At 30.2% G+C, this 19,230-nt stretch overlaps 1 protein-coding gene across 1 annotated transcript; it reads right to left on the bottom strand.

Moving 5' to 3' along the window:
* Positions 1–1,269: 1,269 nt before the first annotated feature.
* LOC107442005 (ADP-ribosylhydrolase ARH3) lies at positions 1,270–19,230 on the bottom strand. Its single transcript, XM_016055438.4, has 7 exons — positions 18,952–19,230; positions 17,440–17,545; positions 13,145–13,364; positions 7,257–7,430; positions 6,268–6,361; positions 2,958–3,040; positions 1,270–1,583 (listed from the first exon to the last, which is right to left on the bottom strand). Exons 1-7 carry the CDS (start codon positions 19,091–19,093, stop codon positions 1,383–1,385), a joined length of 1,020 nt encoding a protein of 339 aa, XP_015910924.3. The 5' UTR covers positions 19,094–19,230; the 3' UTR covers positions 1,270–1,382.

The following is a 19,230-nucleotide window of genomic DNA, read 5'->3' as shown; positions in this document are numbered from 1 at the left end:
GCTGGATTTGTTGGTGTTTCGATGCGGACTCTTCAACGTGTCTACAAGCAGTGGTGTAATACACGTGGTCACGAAGGACGATGTCAGAATTGTGGTCGGAAAAAGATCCTGCATGAGAGAGGCTGGAGGCATGCTTCCCGACTTGTCAATCAAAATTGCCTCCAAACCTGACAGGAATTGCTTCAGTTAGTAAATGAAGGTTCATCCCAACCTGTTAAGGAGAGAACATTGCGACTGGAACTGCATGCAATGAACATTTGGAGTCGAACATCTCGTAACAGGCCATTGCTCACACATGCACATAAAGCTGCGCGACTTCAGTGGGCTAGAAGTCACGGAACGTGGACAAATGCTGACTGGTGGAATGTAATATGGTCTGACGAATCACGTTTTTGCCTTTATTCAAAAGACACACGTCGTCGTGCGCAACGAAGAGCAGATAAAACATTTCATCCTGACTGTGTGCTAGGTTAGGTTCAAGCCATAGATGGGTCTGCCATGCTTCGGGGGCGTTTTTCTTATTATGGATTGGGTCCCATCACTGAGGTGGCAACTAACACGAACCAACATGTTTATTTGAACATTCTGGATGATTAGATGTTGCCTTTCGGTCAACATCCTTACGAAGAGTGTGTTGTCGCTACTCCTATTTTTCAAGATAACAACAGCAAAGTTCATCGAGCTGGAAGAATATAAGACTGGTTTTATGAACACTCAGACACTCAATTGCATCTCGACTGGCCTGCAAAATCACCTGACTTCAATTCCATTGAAAATTTGTGGAACATGTTGGAATAACGGGTAAAACGCCAAAATCAGCATCCTCGCAATTTGCGAGATCAAATCCTCACAGAGTGGCTTAAACTAGATTTGGAGTACCTGCAAAACCTTGTGGACTAACTTCCTAAACCGATTTCAGACGGTTATCGAATTTAAAAGCGGTGTTACTTGCTATTAAATTATGTTTTTCATGATTTCTCAAAGGGTGACTAATTTTTTGCTCGGTGTGCTTATTTCAGATGTGTAAATAGCTATAATCTTGAATTGTACTTCATATTTACTAAATCTTTAATAACTTCTGAAGGAATATTCCAATCAACTTTATTTTGGTGTCATTCGATTCAGTGCAAAGAAATATCTCGCTTTCTAGATAGTCATGTATAAGATTTCTTCCCTTTTGACCTTTAAATTAAAAGCAAAACAATTACATGTTTCCACATCACTTGTTGTCTACTGAGCTATTTTATCTAAGGTAAATTAATGTAAACATTTGTTTCATAATTTATTTAACAACAAAATTTATATAAAAATACATATGTAAATGTCTTAATAGTTTAAGTATCTGCTCTTTCTCTTTCAGTAATAAATTCACCAAAAACAACTCAGGCTTGAGAAACCTTCAGTAGATCATCCGCTAATTTCTCAACCTCATCTATTTTATCACATCTTCTCTTAATAATATTTGGAATCATGTCCTCCCCATAATAGGCACCAGCAATAGCTCCTGCCATTGTAGCAATAGTATCAGTATCAAACCCAACTGATATTGCGAAGTAGATTGTACAAACAAATGGATTTGTGCTCTATAAAAGAGTCAAAAATATTATTATAAAAATAAACAAAGATATTTTTTGCCATGTAGAATAAAAATCAATTCTTTCTGATATGACTATGAAATGGAATGAAAGTTTGCTTAAAAGTATTAAATTTTTTACAGATATTTGATTCCATGTACACAATTGTTTATTTAAAAAGAGCAAAAAGGGAAAAGCTGTAGTAACTGTGATGAACTAAAAATGCAAGTTAAGGCTTCAAGTATTATATCTTCATGCAAAATTGATTGGAATTTTCTTATAAGAAGGAATAATTTTATACTTCAAAAGCTTTAAAGATAATTTTGTTATTGGGTACCTGGACATATGGGTATTGGTGGAAACGAGCTAGCTGATGAAGCAGCATGGGCTGGCCCTAATGCAATTTTCTGGGGCCCTGAACTTGCGCTGGGAATTTCTCTCACCTCATTTAGGGCATCCATTTTCAAGCTCTACAGCAAGATTGCCCATGAGTGATGACGCGCTGCTGACGGTCAGAGACAAGCTAAGGAACTGAATCACGACTGTCCTAGTGTACGTCAAAAGAAGCTCTTAAAGCTTAATAGAAACAGTTTAAGGAAGATCATAGGTCTTTTTACTGGTCACTGCATCCTCAGGAGACACCTACACATAATGGGAATAGAATCCAATTCTCTTTGTCGGGGTTGTCATCTTAAAGAAGAGACATCACGACACATACTCTGCGATTGTGATGTCTATTCTGCTCAAAGATTTGAGCATTTAAGGCAGCATTGCGTCAATACCTGGGAACTGCAAGACGTTCCTGTAAGGTGCTTGCTGAACTTCATTTCAGCTATAGGGCTTTCTTGCCAATCACGATTTAGGGTTTGGGTACAATAGACCTCTGGTCGATGTGCCCTGCTCGTCAAAGCTGCTCAACCTCTAAGTCTAAGATAATTTTGTTAGATAAGCTTTTTATAGTTATACATATCCAATTTATGTCGAATTGAAATTTAAATCTATTTCTTCTTCCCTAAAGTACAACAGTGAAACCTGAACAGTTAACCACTGTGGTCAATTAGAGGACGGTGAACGTCACCACTTCGATCCCTCAACTCAAGCATCTCATCAGGTTATTTGAGGGACAATAAAAAAATAAACAAATAAAAGTTACATGATTGATTTTATTAAATTAGAAAAAGTCTAATAGAGTTCTAAGTAATTCGTTTTCCGATAAAGATAACACTTAATAGGCCCCACAAAATGTTTAACCTAAGGCCTAGCAAAGTCTAGCTACGGCTCTATAGATTTATAGTTAATTAACATTAGGATAATTCAAAATGACACTGAGTAACTCTGCATTTTAATTTTTCATACATATAAATTATTATAAAATAAGCTTACCTCATAATTTGGAAGTGGTTTCAGAGCTCTGAGAAATGAATAAATTGCAGTTGGAACAGATTTAAGTGCTATTTCGTCATTACCTATTACAAAAAGAAGTAACATGTTAAATAATTTCAAAATTCTACCATTTTTTAAAGACATTTTTTTTCTGTACTAAACTGAATAAATTTTCCTGTAAGCATTCTAACTTTATATTTTTAAACCACAGCTATTTAGCAGAATCTGAAAAATTCAGATGTTATTTTAATAAGATTTGTTAAAATAATTAAAAATAAATAAAAATTAGTATGAAATCGAACTCTGACACCTGCGTGTGATGTATTGAAGACATTAAAAAAAATAACTATTTTTCTGTAAGTGTTACAGTTCATGAGCATAAGAGATTGTATACATGAGAAGATTTTAATAAAAAGATGTCACTAGAAAAGTATCAGTCATTAAGATATCATTTTAGTTTTAATTTTGATCAAAGTGATCCTATTTTATTGAGTAGCCTGTTACGTAGTAGCCTGTTGAGTGTACTGAAAAATTTAAAAAAGATACAGAAAATTTTTAAACTACAAATTTAACATAATTTCTCATATTTTAAGTCATGCCTTAAAAGCATTAATAAGTTTACTCTTTATAATTTAAACTCCAAGGGAAATATAAATAAAACTGTAATTTACAATTCTGAAATTCACAAAAATTCTTTAAAAATAAAAGCAAATACTTAAACTCTAACTATATTGAGTTAAAGTTCTTAATTGGAAATAAAACTTATCTTAAATTTTTGATAAATTAATCAATAAGATTGTCTTACTTTTGTTCTTTTGCAACTATAAATATTTTTAATATTCAATATTCTTATAGAGTTTAGTTTCTTTTTATATGCATAGTTTTAAACTTTCTGCAGGTTGTATCCAGGATTAATAATTTAAGGAAAATGTATTCTTATTTATGAGAAATATTATTATGATTCTCCAGAGCACAAGAATTGAAATGTTAATGATAAGAAAAAAATCCCAGTATTAAACGAACTTTGCAACTATAAAAATGTCTTAAAAAATGTTAATAGTCAATGAGTACAGTATCATTTTAGCATAAAAAAATTAAAATGTTTTAAATTATTTAAATCTCCTTAACATTCTCGTTTTTTATTATCTTCCCATTTTTATAATTTGACTTCCTTATTTTGTTACTTTATAAAAAATAAACTTCAAAAATCTGGATTTTCAAAAATGTAATGTCATTATTAAAAATATGATGACAATATGTCTGGACAAGTATCTTAGGTACTTTAAATAGATGACTAATCTTGCATTGTTGACTCAATTTATGACTTATATTACATATTTCTTTCATAAACAATTACTTAAAATGTGTGCATGATTACTGGTCAACAAAATGAAAAATAGCAGGTTTTTTTTCCCCTTTAAGCATCAAATTATTTTAAAGTGGATGAAACAGAAAAAAAAAAAAAAAAAAATGCTGATGAGATATTTGACTTTGACTCTACCATTAAAATCAACACTACTATTTAGTACTAACTTTACTCTTTAAATTAATACAGGCATTCTTCCTTTCTCTTTTTTTGAAAAAAAAGAAAGAAAGAATAAATTATTTATAATTTCAGCTTATATCCAAATGAATTTAAAATACTGATTTAGGCTTCTATAAATATATATTTTCAATGTATTTTTAAACTTTAAAAATTATTTCTTTATATTATTCAGCGCTTATATTTCTTTTGTTAGTGGCATATGGGTGATTCTCACAAAATATGACAATTTACAGTCCTATGCTCCAAGATCTAATACTAAACTACAAAAAGAACTTTTTTTTTTTAAATTTTAATAAATAGCATTGCTGTTAGCATTTTAAAAATGACCTTGTACTATCATCAACTGTTTTGCATATTTATAAAATTTAATTGAATTTCAAAATGTCATGTTTCTGGTATGTCACAAACAATATTTCCAATAATAACTAGCTTCAAAACTTCGTATAAAATTTTTAACATCTAATTTTTTTTATCTCAAACATTACAAGCATTTCTAGAATATACGCAGATGGTATTATTTACAAAAACTTTGTTTGAAATCATTTTTTCCTGTCAATAATTTGCTTCTCACATGAAAATCTGCCATTTTCCTGGCTACTTTTATTTAGTGATTTATAACCAAAATAGATAGATCCAGCAATCAATATCTTATGTTAATAGATTGATTAGATAGCATCCTATTTAAACATGTCTTGTTGCATGAATAAAGAACCAACTTTCCATTTCAAAAATTTTTCAAGGTGAGTAGGTTTTTATGTTGCCATTTTCCTGTCTTCTTGAAATCATTAATAACATAAACTACATAGATTTATCTGAGTTATTTCAAGAAATCCTGTTTTTCTTCTTCTGCGGAATGTAAACGTCTTAGGCCAAAATGCCAAATTAAAGTAAAGTTAAATGCTATAACTTGGCAAATTTTGTCATTATTTTTGCTTATGAATACCAGAAAATTTTTTAAACAGTTGAATGTAAAGAGAGAAAGCAAATATTAACCCAATACCAAGTTCATGTAAGATTATAATACGGTTGAATGTAATCAAAGTTATTTATTTATTTAATGACTGATTATTATTCACAATATTTTATTCTGTACTTATCAGCAACAAAATCATTTTTTGATTCTTTCTACAGTGGATAAAAAGAATTAATTTAAGCAATTTATGGTTCATCTAACATAAAGGCTTAAGTTGAGTTACTTACTATTAGCCTAAAATGACTGTTTTTAAAACTTCTAACTTATATGTCATTTTCCTGGCATTCAAGATTTGGTGATGAATTTCTTTCTATTTTTTTTTTCTTGAGTAAATGTCAATAAACTACACTGCTGTCTGTTAGATATTAATAAATGTAACTAAATAAGTATACAAACAAATTTAGATTATTTTGAAGACTTTAAATTTGAAGAAATTTTTTTGGTTCGAATTATCATGTTTCCAAAGAATCACTCATATAATAAAAAAAATTTGCCCACACCACTAAATATACAAAAAAAAAGCAATCTTTACATCAGAAGAGAAGAAATGAACTTGCAATTGGTTTTTAAGAGTTACTTATAGCTATGTTCAATTGTATATTTTTTCAATAAAAATTTTTTTAAAAAAAATTACGTAACCTATAAAGCTTTATGACTCATTTTTCATCTTCATAACTTGTCTTAAATCTAGAAAAAGTACATTTTAATAACGCAAGTCATATATTTTTTTCAGGGCTGTATCATGATACAATACAAGCAATGACAAAGTTAAGAAACAGTAAAACTCAAACCTAAATAAGTAGCGACTTCTTGAGGGGTAATATCATCTTGCCTCTCAAGACATTTTCTTATTTTCTTTAAACTATCACAGTAACGAGTGTTTCCCTATTTGAAGAAAGAAATATTTTGTTTAATATACATATGGAAATAAATATTCTATAATTGTATACAATTTTTTCCACAACATCAATATAAAAATTATAATGATAACATGTTAATTAAATTATGTGTTCTGTCAATTATGTACTTTCTATCTAATTACTTGATTTTCACATATCAAGTTTCAACTTATGATTAAAGAGGCTCATATGTCCAATGTTATATAATTAGTACCATTAATAAATCAGTAAGGAAACTAGAAAGAAAAGCAATCTTCAGACCTTATTCTCCAAATTTTTTCTATCTTAAATTATGAAAAGCATTTTATTTTTTTATATGTAATAATAATTTTATAAATAAGTTTCAGAACTCTAGGCAAATAGTTTTAGTATGATACAATTTCTCTTGGATAGATAAATAAAAACACAAAAATAGTATAAAGGAGAACATAATGCTTTTTTTTTTAATTCGATATCAAATTGAATTTTGAGATATAAAGTGTATTCATGAATGGAATATCTTGGTTTACCTGAATACACATATATTGTAGTTGGTGATGAAATACATAAAAAAAAGCTTTTATTTATTTATTATTTTTTATGAGAACGTGTAAATGCAATAAAACTTAGTACTATAAAAATAAACTTAAAGGCACAAACGGTTATTCCACACACCTCATGACTTCCACAAACATATTTGACATGATCATTTGAATTTTGTTTTAATTTTTTCCAAACATCATTTTCAATTTTTATTTTTGACTTAATATAAGTACCCATATTGTTAGTTAAAAGTAATCATGATAAATCACATTCTTAAGAATATATAGTTTAACAACTAACAGTCTTTATATATTTTTGCTTAATTTTTCTTTATGTTGAATAATCTTTCTGATATTTACCTTTTTCTCAATAATTTTCATCTTTTCTTCAAGTTCAGAAATGAACTTCATAGGATCAAGTTCTTTAGATGGATCTAATTTCAAAGCTAAATGTATAGCAAAGCATAGTAATAATGCTCCATTCAAGCCATCAGGATGAGTGTGAGTAATAAAAGAGCATAGCTTTACTGCATTCTAATGAGAGAAAAAAAATTAAAAATAAATATATTGAATCATTACTTTAAGTAGTAATTTCATTAATTTTTAAAACTAATCTATATATATATATATAAAAATGAATGTCTGTGTGTGTGTTTGCCCTTTATAGACTTATAAACCACCCCAATGAAAGCGATGAAATCTGTCATATAGATAGCTTGAAGCACGAGTAAGGTCACTGTCAACATAAGAACATTCATTGAACAAACTGTTCAAGAGATATGATCGAAAAACGAAACAGAATTTTCTGATTGGTTAAACACTAGCCATTGTATTAAATTTTGCTATAAACGATTTAGTTTTCAATATCTTGAAGATAACAACAGTGATATTTTCTATCTTATAGCAATATTTATTTAGAAAAGTAAATTACATATACTACTTTAATATTTAATTATAATTCGTGCAAAATTCTTTGTGTCAGGTGAGCACAAGCAAGTAAAATCAGTGAGAATAGATTGTCATTTGAAAACTATTAGATTGTTTATTATTACAAAGTTTTCGATTTCATTCATTTTATTTCTTTCATTTAAAAAATAGATTTTCGTTTTAAATTTTATAATTTTTATACTTCTTATTTAATTTATTTCATTTTTATTACTTTTTTTATTATTTAGAATAAATATGTGAATTTTCGGTTTAGCAAATTTGCGACTACTATCGACTTTTACTTTTCTTTTTGCTTGGGAGAGAATATTTGCAAAATTATGCCGCCTGCCGCCTAAATGAATCACTCTTAGTCGATCAAAATCTCAAGCGCGCAAAAAGAGATATAGCCGTGTTTCAGAAACATAGGAGCAACAGGAAAAAAACTTGAAACTTATCGAGAACACATTGCTTTAGCCCGTTCTTTAGAAACATCTGAGCAACAGGAAAGAAGACTATTAACAAATCAATTACACACTATTCAATCCCGTTCGTCGGAAACATCATCAGAACAAGGGGAAGAAAGAATGAAAACTGATCGAGAACTATTCAGACGCTGCTAATACTCCGATTTGAATCTTTGTGCATTTCACTATGATCCGACAATCAACTATAGTCTTTACCCAAGCGTCATCATCGGAAAAATGGATCAATTATGTGTGTCTTGTAGTGCTCTCAAATTTAAGAATGAAACAACTGGAATTTGCTGTTCTGGAGGAAAAATGAAACCACCAGATTTAGCGTCGCCAACCGAGCTATTATGAACGTTCTTATCAGGTAAAAAAAAAAGTCAAAACATTTTTTGGCGAATATACGCCGGTAGAATTTGTGTTTCCAAATGACTTCATTCGGTGCTACACGTATCGTGCACAAGAATTACATTCCAACATTCAAAGTGCAAGGGCAAATTTATAATCATGACGGATCACTTCTGCCATTGCCTGGCGCAGATCATACATTTCTACAGATTTATTTCATGGGTAATACAAATGATCAAGTCTAGCAACGTTGTCAGTTAAACAATGGCACTAGATGAGAAATTGCAGCCACATTACAAATATTTTTCGATCAACATAATCAGTTAATTAGACTGTAATTATCAGATGGCATTTTGTCAAGAACAGTTTTGAACAGTTGTTATTAAAGCTGACAAAACACCTGCATGTGACCACAAAGAAAAAGAGAATGCACCAACATTCAATGGGATGGGTATTGTTATAGATGGCAAAGATATAATTCTTCATCGCAGAAATAGTGAAGTTCAAATAATATCAGAAACGCACCAATCATATGATGCATTGCAATATCTCATTTTATTTGGCAAGGAGAGGATGCATACCATTTCAACATAAAACTGAAAAATCCACAAACAGGGGATGGAAACCAATAATAAAGTGCAATAAATTATTATGCATATAGATTAATGATTCGCCGAAAAGTTGAAAATCATATTTTAAAATGTCGACAATTATTTCATCAACACATTGTCGATAGGTATGCGAAAATTGAAACCAGACGCCAACTCTATATTAGATAAAATCAAACCAAATTGCATTCAGAAGAGTACATCCATTTATGGAATATAATAATTAATGATGACAACGTTAATCTTAATGATTTGGGGAAAATTATTATACTGCCGGTTACATTTTCAAGAAGTCCAAGGTGTGAATGCTCACAAGATACTCACAGGATGCAATGACATATGTTTGCGCATATGGGCAGCAAGAATTATTTATTACATTCACATGCAATCCTGCTTGGGTTGAAATTAAAGAGCTTTATAAATCTAGGCAAACATCATTGGATCTTCATGATATTACCGCACGAGAGATAAAACAAAAATTAAACTCTATACTTCATTTCATTGTGAAGGGTCATGGTTTTGATGTATTCTATTGAATGGCAAAAAAGAGGATTGCCACATGCACACATTCGGATTTGGGTTACTGAGAAAATCACACCATGCCAAATTAGTCAGCTCATATCAGTAGAAATACCTGGTATTGCCGCTGATCTAGACTTATCAGATTATCATCCAAAATATCTTTCACGGTCCATGTGCATCACCATACATGTCTGATTGATAATGCACAAACGATATCCTAAAGAATTAGTAACTGAGACTATCACTGGTTTTTTCACTATTAAATAAAGTTCTCATTTCAAATCACAATCACAAATCTCATTTACACACTTAAATACAAAATTACAATTCAAAATGAAAGTGTTGCAACGCACACAGGGTACAGCTAGTATTAAATAAAATTATAACAAGTATATTTAAAAATAATAATTACAGTTAACCTCTCAAGAATGTTTAGAGTTCAACTGCCTGAAGCAATTTTCATATTAACTCAGAGTGCAGGTAAAACCAAAGTTAACTGAGGTATAAAAAAATAAAGCTATAATACACAAGAATACATTAGAAAATGTTTAAATATGGGATACTTTTACTGATTTTTATTATCATCAAAGGGAAAAATGATCAAACTTTGCTTAAGATCTGACTTTTTGACTTTCTTCAGCAATTGCTCAACAAACAATACACATGGGATTCCAATACACATATACTGTAATAAACATGATGGCAAAAACCCATCCTTTAAAAACCCAGTGAGAATTTTAAAAACAATGTTCGTTGAATTTTGAGAGTAGCATTGTATCCATGTTTCATCGACTATCTATATTTGTGCAAAAACTCATCAAGATAGTGCTGAAAAAGCATTCGAATCAATCACATCATAGTATTTATTCTCCACAGAGAGTAAATACAGCAGTCATTTTGAAAGAATTTTTACTTAATTTTTCAAGCAAAATTGAAAGTACTTTACATTTTGTGACTGACTACTTGGCACACTTAATTCATAAATCCCTCAAAAGCAATGATGCGAAGTAGCGCACTACAAGTGTATTTGTAGTGTGGTACTTTATCAAAAAAGTAGTAGAGTGAGTAGTATGATACAAAAAGCAGTAGTTTATAGCGATTTCTGGCAAATATTTTTAACGTTAATTTAACGTAACAAGAAAAAAAAAAAAACGAGGTTCTGAAGCAACTAATTTTCGAATATGATGGGTACACATCTTTTCTAGTCAGTCAATGGAGCACAAAAAAAAAATGTCTCTGTGGCTATGGCTGAGTGTTAACAAGAATTCGTATTTAGGATCGCATTTAACTAATATTTGAATTAGCTATTACTAATATTTAACTAATATTTGAATTAGTAAATACAGCAGTCATTTTGAAGGAATTTTTACTGAATTTTTCAAGCAAAATTGAAAGTACTTTACATTTTGATATGCCTGTGTGACTGACTACTTGGCACACTTAATTCATAAATCCCTCAAAAGCAATGATGCGAAGTAGCGCACTAGAAGTGTAGTTTGTAGTGTAGTGTGGTACTTTATCAAAAAAGTAGTAGAGTGAGTAGTATGATACAAAAACAGTAGTTTATAGCGATTTCTGGCAAGTACTTTTAACGTAACGAAAAAAAAGGAAAAAAAACGAGGTTCTGAAGCAATTAATTTTCGAATTTGATGGGTACACATCTTCGCTGGTCAGTCAATGGAGCACAAAAAAAAAATGCCTCTGTGGCTATGGCTGAGTGTTAAGAAGAATTACGTATTTAGGATCGCATTTAACTAATATTTGAATCAGCTATTACGAATAATAAATTTGAAATGAACGAATTAGAAAAAAATGTTTTAGAATAACAAACTGGCTCATGAAAATATGATTAAATATCTCTTAATAAGTGCTAATGTTTAATATAGGCCAATTTTTTTTTATTCAAAACAATATTTTGAACATTGCAAATTAAGTTCTCCAGTAGAATTCCTCTCCTTTAAAGAGTAATGTAGTTACTACATTTCAAAAGTATAGTTTGTAGTCACTATATTAAAAAAAAAGTAGTTGTAGTTAACTTCATTTATAACAAAGTAGTTGTAGCAAACTACAAGAATTACGCAGTTTTTCCAGCCACTGCTCAAAAGCATATCTTAGATTTAGGTCATAAATTATGGAAAAATTCATTTCTATAAATGTTTATCATTTAAAGATGTAATGCCATGTTTACATTCTCTAATCAAATTTTAATTATTTGAAAACACAGGTACAGATGTATCATAAACTTTATCAAACTCGGCTTTTATATGTTTCGGTGTCAAACCTTTTAAATGGAAAGATTCAGTAACCATTTAAAATTAATTTCTTTCAATTTCATTAATAAGCAAAACTTTTTATTTTCTTCTATAAATTATGAAAATAAAACCATACGATAAATTAAGTTGGAATTACAACAACAATCTAATAAATAATAACGTTTTCTAAAAACAAACTTTTTTCAACATAGTGTCAGCTTCTGGATTTTCTAAGAATTTTTTAAATAACATTTGTAACCTTAGTTTTGATCATTTAAAGTTTTCTCTTACTATAAACAGTTTCACACATAATTTAAATTTCATAAAATGTAAATATTTTCCTTTGAGAAAAGAACTTGCATTTGCCCATTATCAGAGGTTTAGTTAAAAAAATAAATGTAACATTAAAAGTGAAGAGCAGACTAGACATATTTGTAAACATTTAGTCACGAAAATACAAGCTGGCACATAAACAGAAAAAAAACCCATCGATTTAATGATTTATATGAGACAATATTTTCTGTAATTCATAGCATGAGCCACTCACAATTTTTTATTCATCTGTTTATCTATAGCTTCATAATTCATGACAGTTGAAGGGGCTTCTATTTTAGCTCTCCAACCATAGCTATAATTTCTTTATTCTTATCTATATATAATTTTTAAATAATACGACAAAAAGAAAACATTTATAAATAGTCAGATATTTTTTTTTCTTCAACAAATTCAATAAAGTAATGTCCAAGAAGTAACAAAAATATTAGATAAATAAGAGATAAGTTAGTAACTGAGTTTTATATAGATTAAATAAACCATTTACTAAAAATTTAATCAATAAATTCAGCCTTTCAATAAATTAAATTCTGTAATTATCAAAATAGTAACAAATAATGTTAATAAATAATAGTATATTTTTAAAATTTGTATTAGTTAGAAAAAGCCTTGTTAAAACACTTCCAGAATACAGTTTTATTCTTAAAATGCTTTAATCAAGGAAAGAGAATCAAAATTTAATTAATATTTTAAGTTAAAATAATTTACTTTAAAAATATACTGCAAGGACAAAGAAAATGTAGAAATTTATCCTATAATAAAAAATTACTTTTGAAAAGAAAATATAATACTTTTATAGAATCTTCATCTTTATCATGAACAAATAAGGCAACAGGTGCAATTCTCATAGCAGCTCCATTACCATAAGATCCGTCTCCATTGAACTGCCTTGCAGCAGGAAGAAAGACATCTTCGAAGTTTGTCTCCTTCAAAACCATAAACACTCGTTGAACATGTGCACCATATGATCGTGAAGGTGTTAGAGGGTCAGTAAAATACTCATTTACAAATCTAGAAGATTAAAGAAGGAGAAATAATTCATATATAAAAAGATGTAATCCAAAACGATTATGATTTAGTTAACATATCATAAATTGATAATAAATAATGCTTTACCTGGCAATAAATTTTAAAATGTTTAAGCGTGAGAGTAAAAAAAAAGAAAGAAAGAAAACAAGTCATAATTGAACAAAACAGAATAAGTCTATCTGTAAAAGCTAAAGCTATAGATCAAAACCTATAGACATCAAAATTCATCTAAAATAAAAAATTATTAAGAAGATATTTTAAATATATACTCTATAATTGTTAAAATTTTACCATTAAGTCTTAAAAACATGTAAGTAAGAGGTTGGTTGTTGTTGTTGTTCATTTACGTTGCACTAGAGCTGCACAATGGGGTATTGGCGACGGTCTGGGAAACATCCCTGAGGATGATCCGAAGACATGCCATCAAAATTTTTATCCCCCACTTCGGTAACCCAACGACCTGCACGCGAAGTTGAGCACTTTACAATAGACCAATACCGCACACCCTCGGTCCCTACGCAGGCTGATTCAAGTGGTCACCCACCCACACACTGACCGCAGCCAGTGATGCTTGACTTCGGTGATCTGTTGGGTCTTAACGATCAGTCCACTGCGGGACAGTAAGAGGTTGAAGACACAAGTGTTGTAAAAAAAAAAATAGGGAATACCTTTGAAGAACCTTTTTCAAAAGGAAAAGGAAGAGCTTAGGCTAGTTCATACACAAAATCTGTGGCAGGACAGCCCAGGTTTTGTCATTTGCACAATAGTGAATGAGTACAAGTGTATGCTGGCAACCACAATAATACTTTTCCACCCAGGTCACGACTAGTTCTGATCTTGGGCAACATGACTTTTCAACGCTCATAAAAAGAATGTTTAGTTTCAGTAAGTCTTTTGTGTGTTGGCAGCTTTTCCAAAACCATTTCTCCCAGGATAATTAAGAAATTTCACAGAAAGTTCGGGAATTGCTTGGTGCAAGTCCCACAGTTCTCCAGCATTTTCCTAAATGATAACCCGTGGTCCATGAATAGATAGCCGGTCGATTTTAAAGGAAATGACTGAGAATTCACAGTACCGGAATTGGCAGTCCAAGACATAGCTGTCCCCAGTCAAACACCCATAAACGTACTCACAAATGAATGTGTGTGTAAAAAAAAAGTCATGTGTTAAAAATCTAGTAAATTACAACAAAATTAAGTTACATTCACAGTCACATTCAATTCAATGTTATTCATCTTTCAGGAGTCTGTCCAGACATTTTGTAAAAGGTCCGTTTTTGCAAAATTGTGAAAAAATTACTCGTAATTTGTGAATATAAAATAAACATTAAGTCACATTCTTTCAACAAGAGTCCACTTTTGAGAATTTGTGCAAATAGGGTCCGTTATGGCAAAAAAACTTTTTCAAGGAGTTTTAAATTGTAAAGACATACAAGATTATGCTCAACACTGTAAAATTATAATTTAAAAAATTCAATTTTAAAAAATAAACAGCAATTGCAGCTACTAAATTAGCGATGCAACATATAAATATTTGGTATTTAGCCTATACTGCTGAAAGCAGAATATTCAATTCGAACGAATAGAGGAAGAAGCGTCTGCCGAAGACAAAATTTAGTTCGTTTTCATCTGTTTTTCTCCCCCCCCCCTTCCTGGGAAGGGTCTATTCGATAAACAAAACAATAATGAAGATAAACAAATTTGTGAAGGGTCCGATTAAAAGATAAATTATTTTGTGAAGGGTCCATTTTTAAGTTCAACCAAGTTAAGAGATTGTACTAAGATGGATTTCATTGCAGATAAATTAAGGGTAAATAAAAATTAAACCCTGATGTATATAAATATAATATACCGTCATTTAGAATTTTTTGTAATTTTAAATATCGTATGTTTAACAGAATCTAAACTTATAAATGCTATAAAAAATTTAATTAATTATAAAGTCCACAGTTAGCAGATGTCTCCACTTCATAGCAAAGTTTTATGTTCCACATCTTAGTTTCATTCTACATCTGAACAGTCAACCCAAATTTCATCTAGAAACTTCTCTTAAAAGTTGTTTTAACAAAAACATATGTTACAGATTTTAATAAAAACACATGATTTTATTTACACAGATTCGCAATAAGTATTATTTGCTTGAATTGCATATTTGTAATACCTGACTGGGTTATTAATCCAAATTTTCTAGGGTACCTAGAACCAGCCAGGTACAAAAAAAATTTTTATCGGGTACCAGCTGAGTAAAAGATTCAATGTTCACCAGTTACTCGAACCCAGCAAAATTTTAGGATTCCGTACATCACTGGAAAAAAGTTTTTTAACTGGGCAAATATTCAGCACAATTTTGTAAAACCAATGTTAATTTAATGCTTACACAAAATTATAGCATTATAAGCTGAGTCAAATTAATTGACTTCTACAAATCTACATGGTATTGCTGTATGTTTGCATAAGCATATCTTTGATACAACACATTGTTTCAATAGCTACTAAAATACAAATGGGAGATTCTTCAAAGACCAAACAATATCATATCCAAATAAAATTTCACAAGATTTACTTAAGATAAAAGTAGTTATTTTTTATACTTTTAAGGCGTAATTTTCCCCATGCATATACAAGGATATTCATTTGCAATTTCCTAAAAATGTTTTAAAACAACTTAAAAGTCATTCTTCTGCCCTGTTCAGACCTTTTTCTTAAACTTATTTTATGTATTAATTTTCACAGCAACATTTCAATAATTAAAGTAGTATCAGTAAACTATACATACTTGAAGGTGTAAAATAATATTTTTTGAATCTGTTTAACAATTTAACTCACCAAGGTGTATCAGTTGAAAGTTTCTCCTAAGGTTTTCATGTCACAGGGAGTTATGTTATTATTTCAGGAAAAATTAGAGAATTTTCAGCCGTCCACCTGCAACACTGTCTATTCCTCATCCTTCTGTTGGATTGATTGAAAACTTTGAAGATCAAATTATTCACTTGATGTTCTCATATAAGGTTTGAAGCGTATAACAGTTTCTACTATTTCTATACATGAAAGCATTTATTTATAAATATATACATACATCATATATTTATTAAGCATTTCATATTATAACATTATGATTCTGTGGGGGGAGGAGTTATCGATCCTGTCAACGTTTATCTATCGAAAGGTACCTCTTGATTGAATCAAGTTAGCATGTCTTATATACCAGTAAATTGATGTTTAATTTTCGTAGTGGTAGTTACGATACAATACTCCCCCACCAGAATTTTATCAGGGATAGAATTCGATGAATGGATACCACTAGTTGCTGTACTTGTGAAAGACCGGGAGAGCTGGTTTTAAGGTCACCGGGTTTTTGAGTGCTGAATGTGAGAGGTGCATTAACTTCACAGTTGTAGTCACTCCTGTGTTGCCATTAGCAGTCGAGTGTATGCAGGCAGACAGTGTGTTTAATTGAGACGAGACTGAGTAGCAACAGCGTGAGGAGGTGGATAATGTCACAGTCACAAGTCAACTGTTCAATGTGGATCATCCAACGAAGTAGGCGTTACCAGATCGAAGTAGGCATTACTGTCAAGATTTGCATGTTCCAATCACGTTCGCAAGTCACCAATGTGGGGGGCGAGGAGTAACTGACTATGTCAACCGCCATCTATGAAAAGGTACCCCTCCATAGAATCGAGTTAACATGTCTTATATACTAGTGAATTGTAGTTGTAATTTTGTAGTGGTAGATACCCTACAATTCTAATCGAAGCCTAAATCCGCCTCTAGAACTTATTAGCAGGGTTAATATATGAAAAAGAAAGTCACTGTCCTAGCATTTTCTAAACCAGTAGATTGAACTTGCTTTTTTAGATTTTTTAAAGCACTTTTAGTTTTTAAGATATTGTGTATAGCAATTTAACTATTTTCTTCCTAACTTTTATTTATTATTTTTTTAAAATTATGCTTTGTTGATACCTGGTGAATAATATTTTTCTACTTTTTTGCTACACAATACATAGTCAAGTATTTGCTTATGAGTTTCATAATAAATTTCAGGTTATGAATGATACCTTTTAGCCAAGTCAGTAGGGCAGACTCTCTTATTTTCAATTATTGACTTAGTAACTGATAATGCCATTGCTGTATCATCAGTATATGGATAAATTCGATCTGTTTCTGTAAAAGAAAACGAAATAAACATAATTAAAAATTATATAAAAATGGTTAGTCTAAACATGTAGCTTAGTTTCAAATGTATTGGAGCAACAATGTTTGAATGCTATGTTTTTTTATTTCAACTTAAAAACTAGCATGCGATTTTTTATAAAACATCCACTGTAGAAATGCGACTTTGTTAAATGTTTATTGTACAAGACAGATCAACAGAAATAAATAAATATGCTTGAAACTAATATCTAACAACAACAAATATTTAATAAAAACAATAAAATTTAACTTATAAAAATAGGAGTAATAAAGCGATTTAAATTCACTTTTCACATTATTCTGCATTAGGAAAATAAAAGTCTTTTTCAGACAACAGCATCATCAACCTTGTCTTTTATGATGACAATTTTTAAATTTCTCTCCTTCTTATTCATCATAAATAATAGCATTCAAAACATCAAAAGTTTGAGTACAACTTAAATAACTATTTCAAAAACATAATTGAAAATATTAATACAAAATAAAGCTATTATACTAAAAAATAAAAATGTGCACAAAATAGCTTTTTAGTTGGTACCTACACATTTTAGTGTTAAATTTTGATCAGACAAGCTGCATTGTCAGACAACCAGTTTATCTTAAGGTATCATAGGGATTGAATGCCCGTAATTTAATTTTTCTTATGCTAAATAATTGTTACTAAAAAAGATCATGCATAAAACTAATATTAATAACACAAATAAAAGGGTAGAAAATATCAATAGTTAAATAGCTTAATGAATTCTCTCAGCAAGTAACAATAATAATTAAAATCAACTGATCAGTGGTCAGATTTTTTAAGGAATAATTTCAAATTGCTAGCCCCTTCAAAAATAGTAGGAGATATTTCCGTATCATGATCTGTTGCACCAACTCAAATCGCCAAGGTGCCAAATAGATTTTAATCTTGCAAGTTTTTTTTTAAAAAAAAAAAAAAAAAAAGCATGTATAATTACCTGGGGATGGCTACAAATTATACCTTTTGAGTCGATCCCTTTCTGTGATGTTTTTAGTTTCTCGTGAGCCATTGCCCGGAAGTTGCCAAGTATTGGCGATTATTCTTCCACAGATCATAATACGGAAATCTCCCCAAATAGTATTTGGATCTTTTGCGAAATTTTGAAAAGATTTTTCAATGAAACTTAAAATTGTTCAATGCTCTCAAATAAGCAGCAAAATTTCAAGCGTCATTCCAGACTGTATTAAAAAGCATAAGTTTTTTACACAATATTCTAAGTATATGACCAATTTTGGAAGAAAAATTCGTGTGTGAAAAATTTGTTTGTGCTCCAAATTAAAATATTATTTTATAATTGAAAAATTTTATTTCAACTTTATAAACAACAAATATGCAAATGTTATGGGCAAACGTTTACCTCCATTAAAAATATCAGTAAAAAATTTTGTCAGCTTTTTTTCTGAAACGGGATCAATAAATTCAAATGGAGCACCAAGACAATCACCGATCAAAGAACCAACCAAGCATCCTCTGAATCTTGCAGCAAGAGAAATCGCCATTTAAGTATTTAAAAATAACACAATGTGTATGAGAATTCAAAGTCATGGGAGTGAACTCTATAAGAGACTGATAATAGATATAAATCTTATTCTCTCAATTTCAATGGATTGCATCATAACAGATTGAATTGATTATA

Source organism: Parasteatoda tepidariorum, chromosome 3 (assembly GCF_982258835.1).
Source record: "Parasteatoda tepidariorum strain Cologne lab strain chromosome 3, Ptep-v5.0, whole genome shotgun sequence".
Lineage (NCBI taxonomy): Eukaryota > Metazoa > Arthropoda > Arachnida > Araneae > Theridiidae > Parasteatoda > Parasteatoda tepidariorum.
The sequence above is the reverse complement of the archived record's forward strand: the minus strand, read 5'-3'. Positions and strand labels throughout refer to the sequence as shown.

Coding starts and splice junctions, on each gene's coding strand:
- LOC107442005 (XM_016055438.4), bottom strand. CDS start 19,093: ATGGCGATTTCTCTTGCTGCAAGATTCAGAGGATGCTTGGTTGGTTCT. Junction 13,365..17,439: donor CCTACTGACTTGGCTAAAAG/GTATCATTCATA, acceptor TTAATCTTCTAG/ATTTGTAAATGAGTATTTTA. Junction 7,431..13,144: donor AAGATGAAGATTCTATAAAA/GTATTATATTTT, acceptor TTCTCTCATTAG/AATGCAGTAAAGCTATGCTC.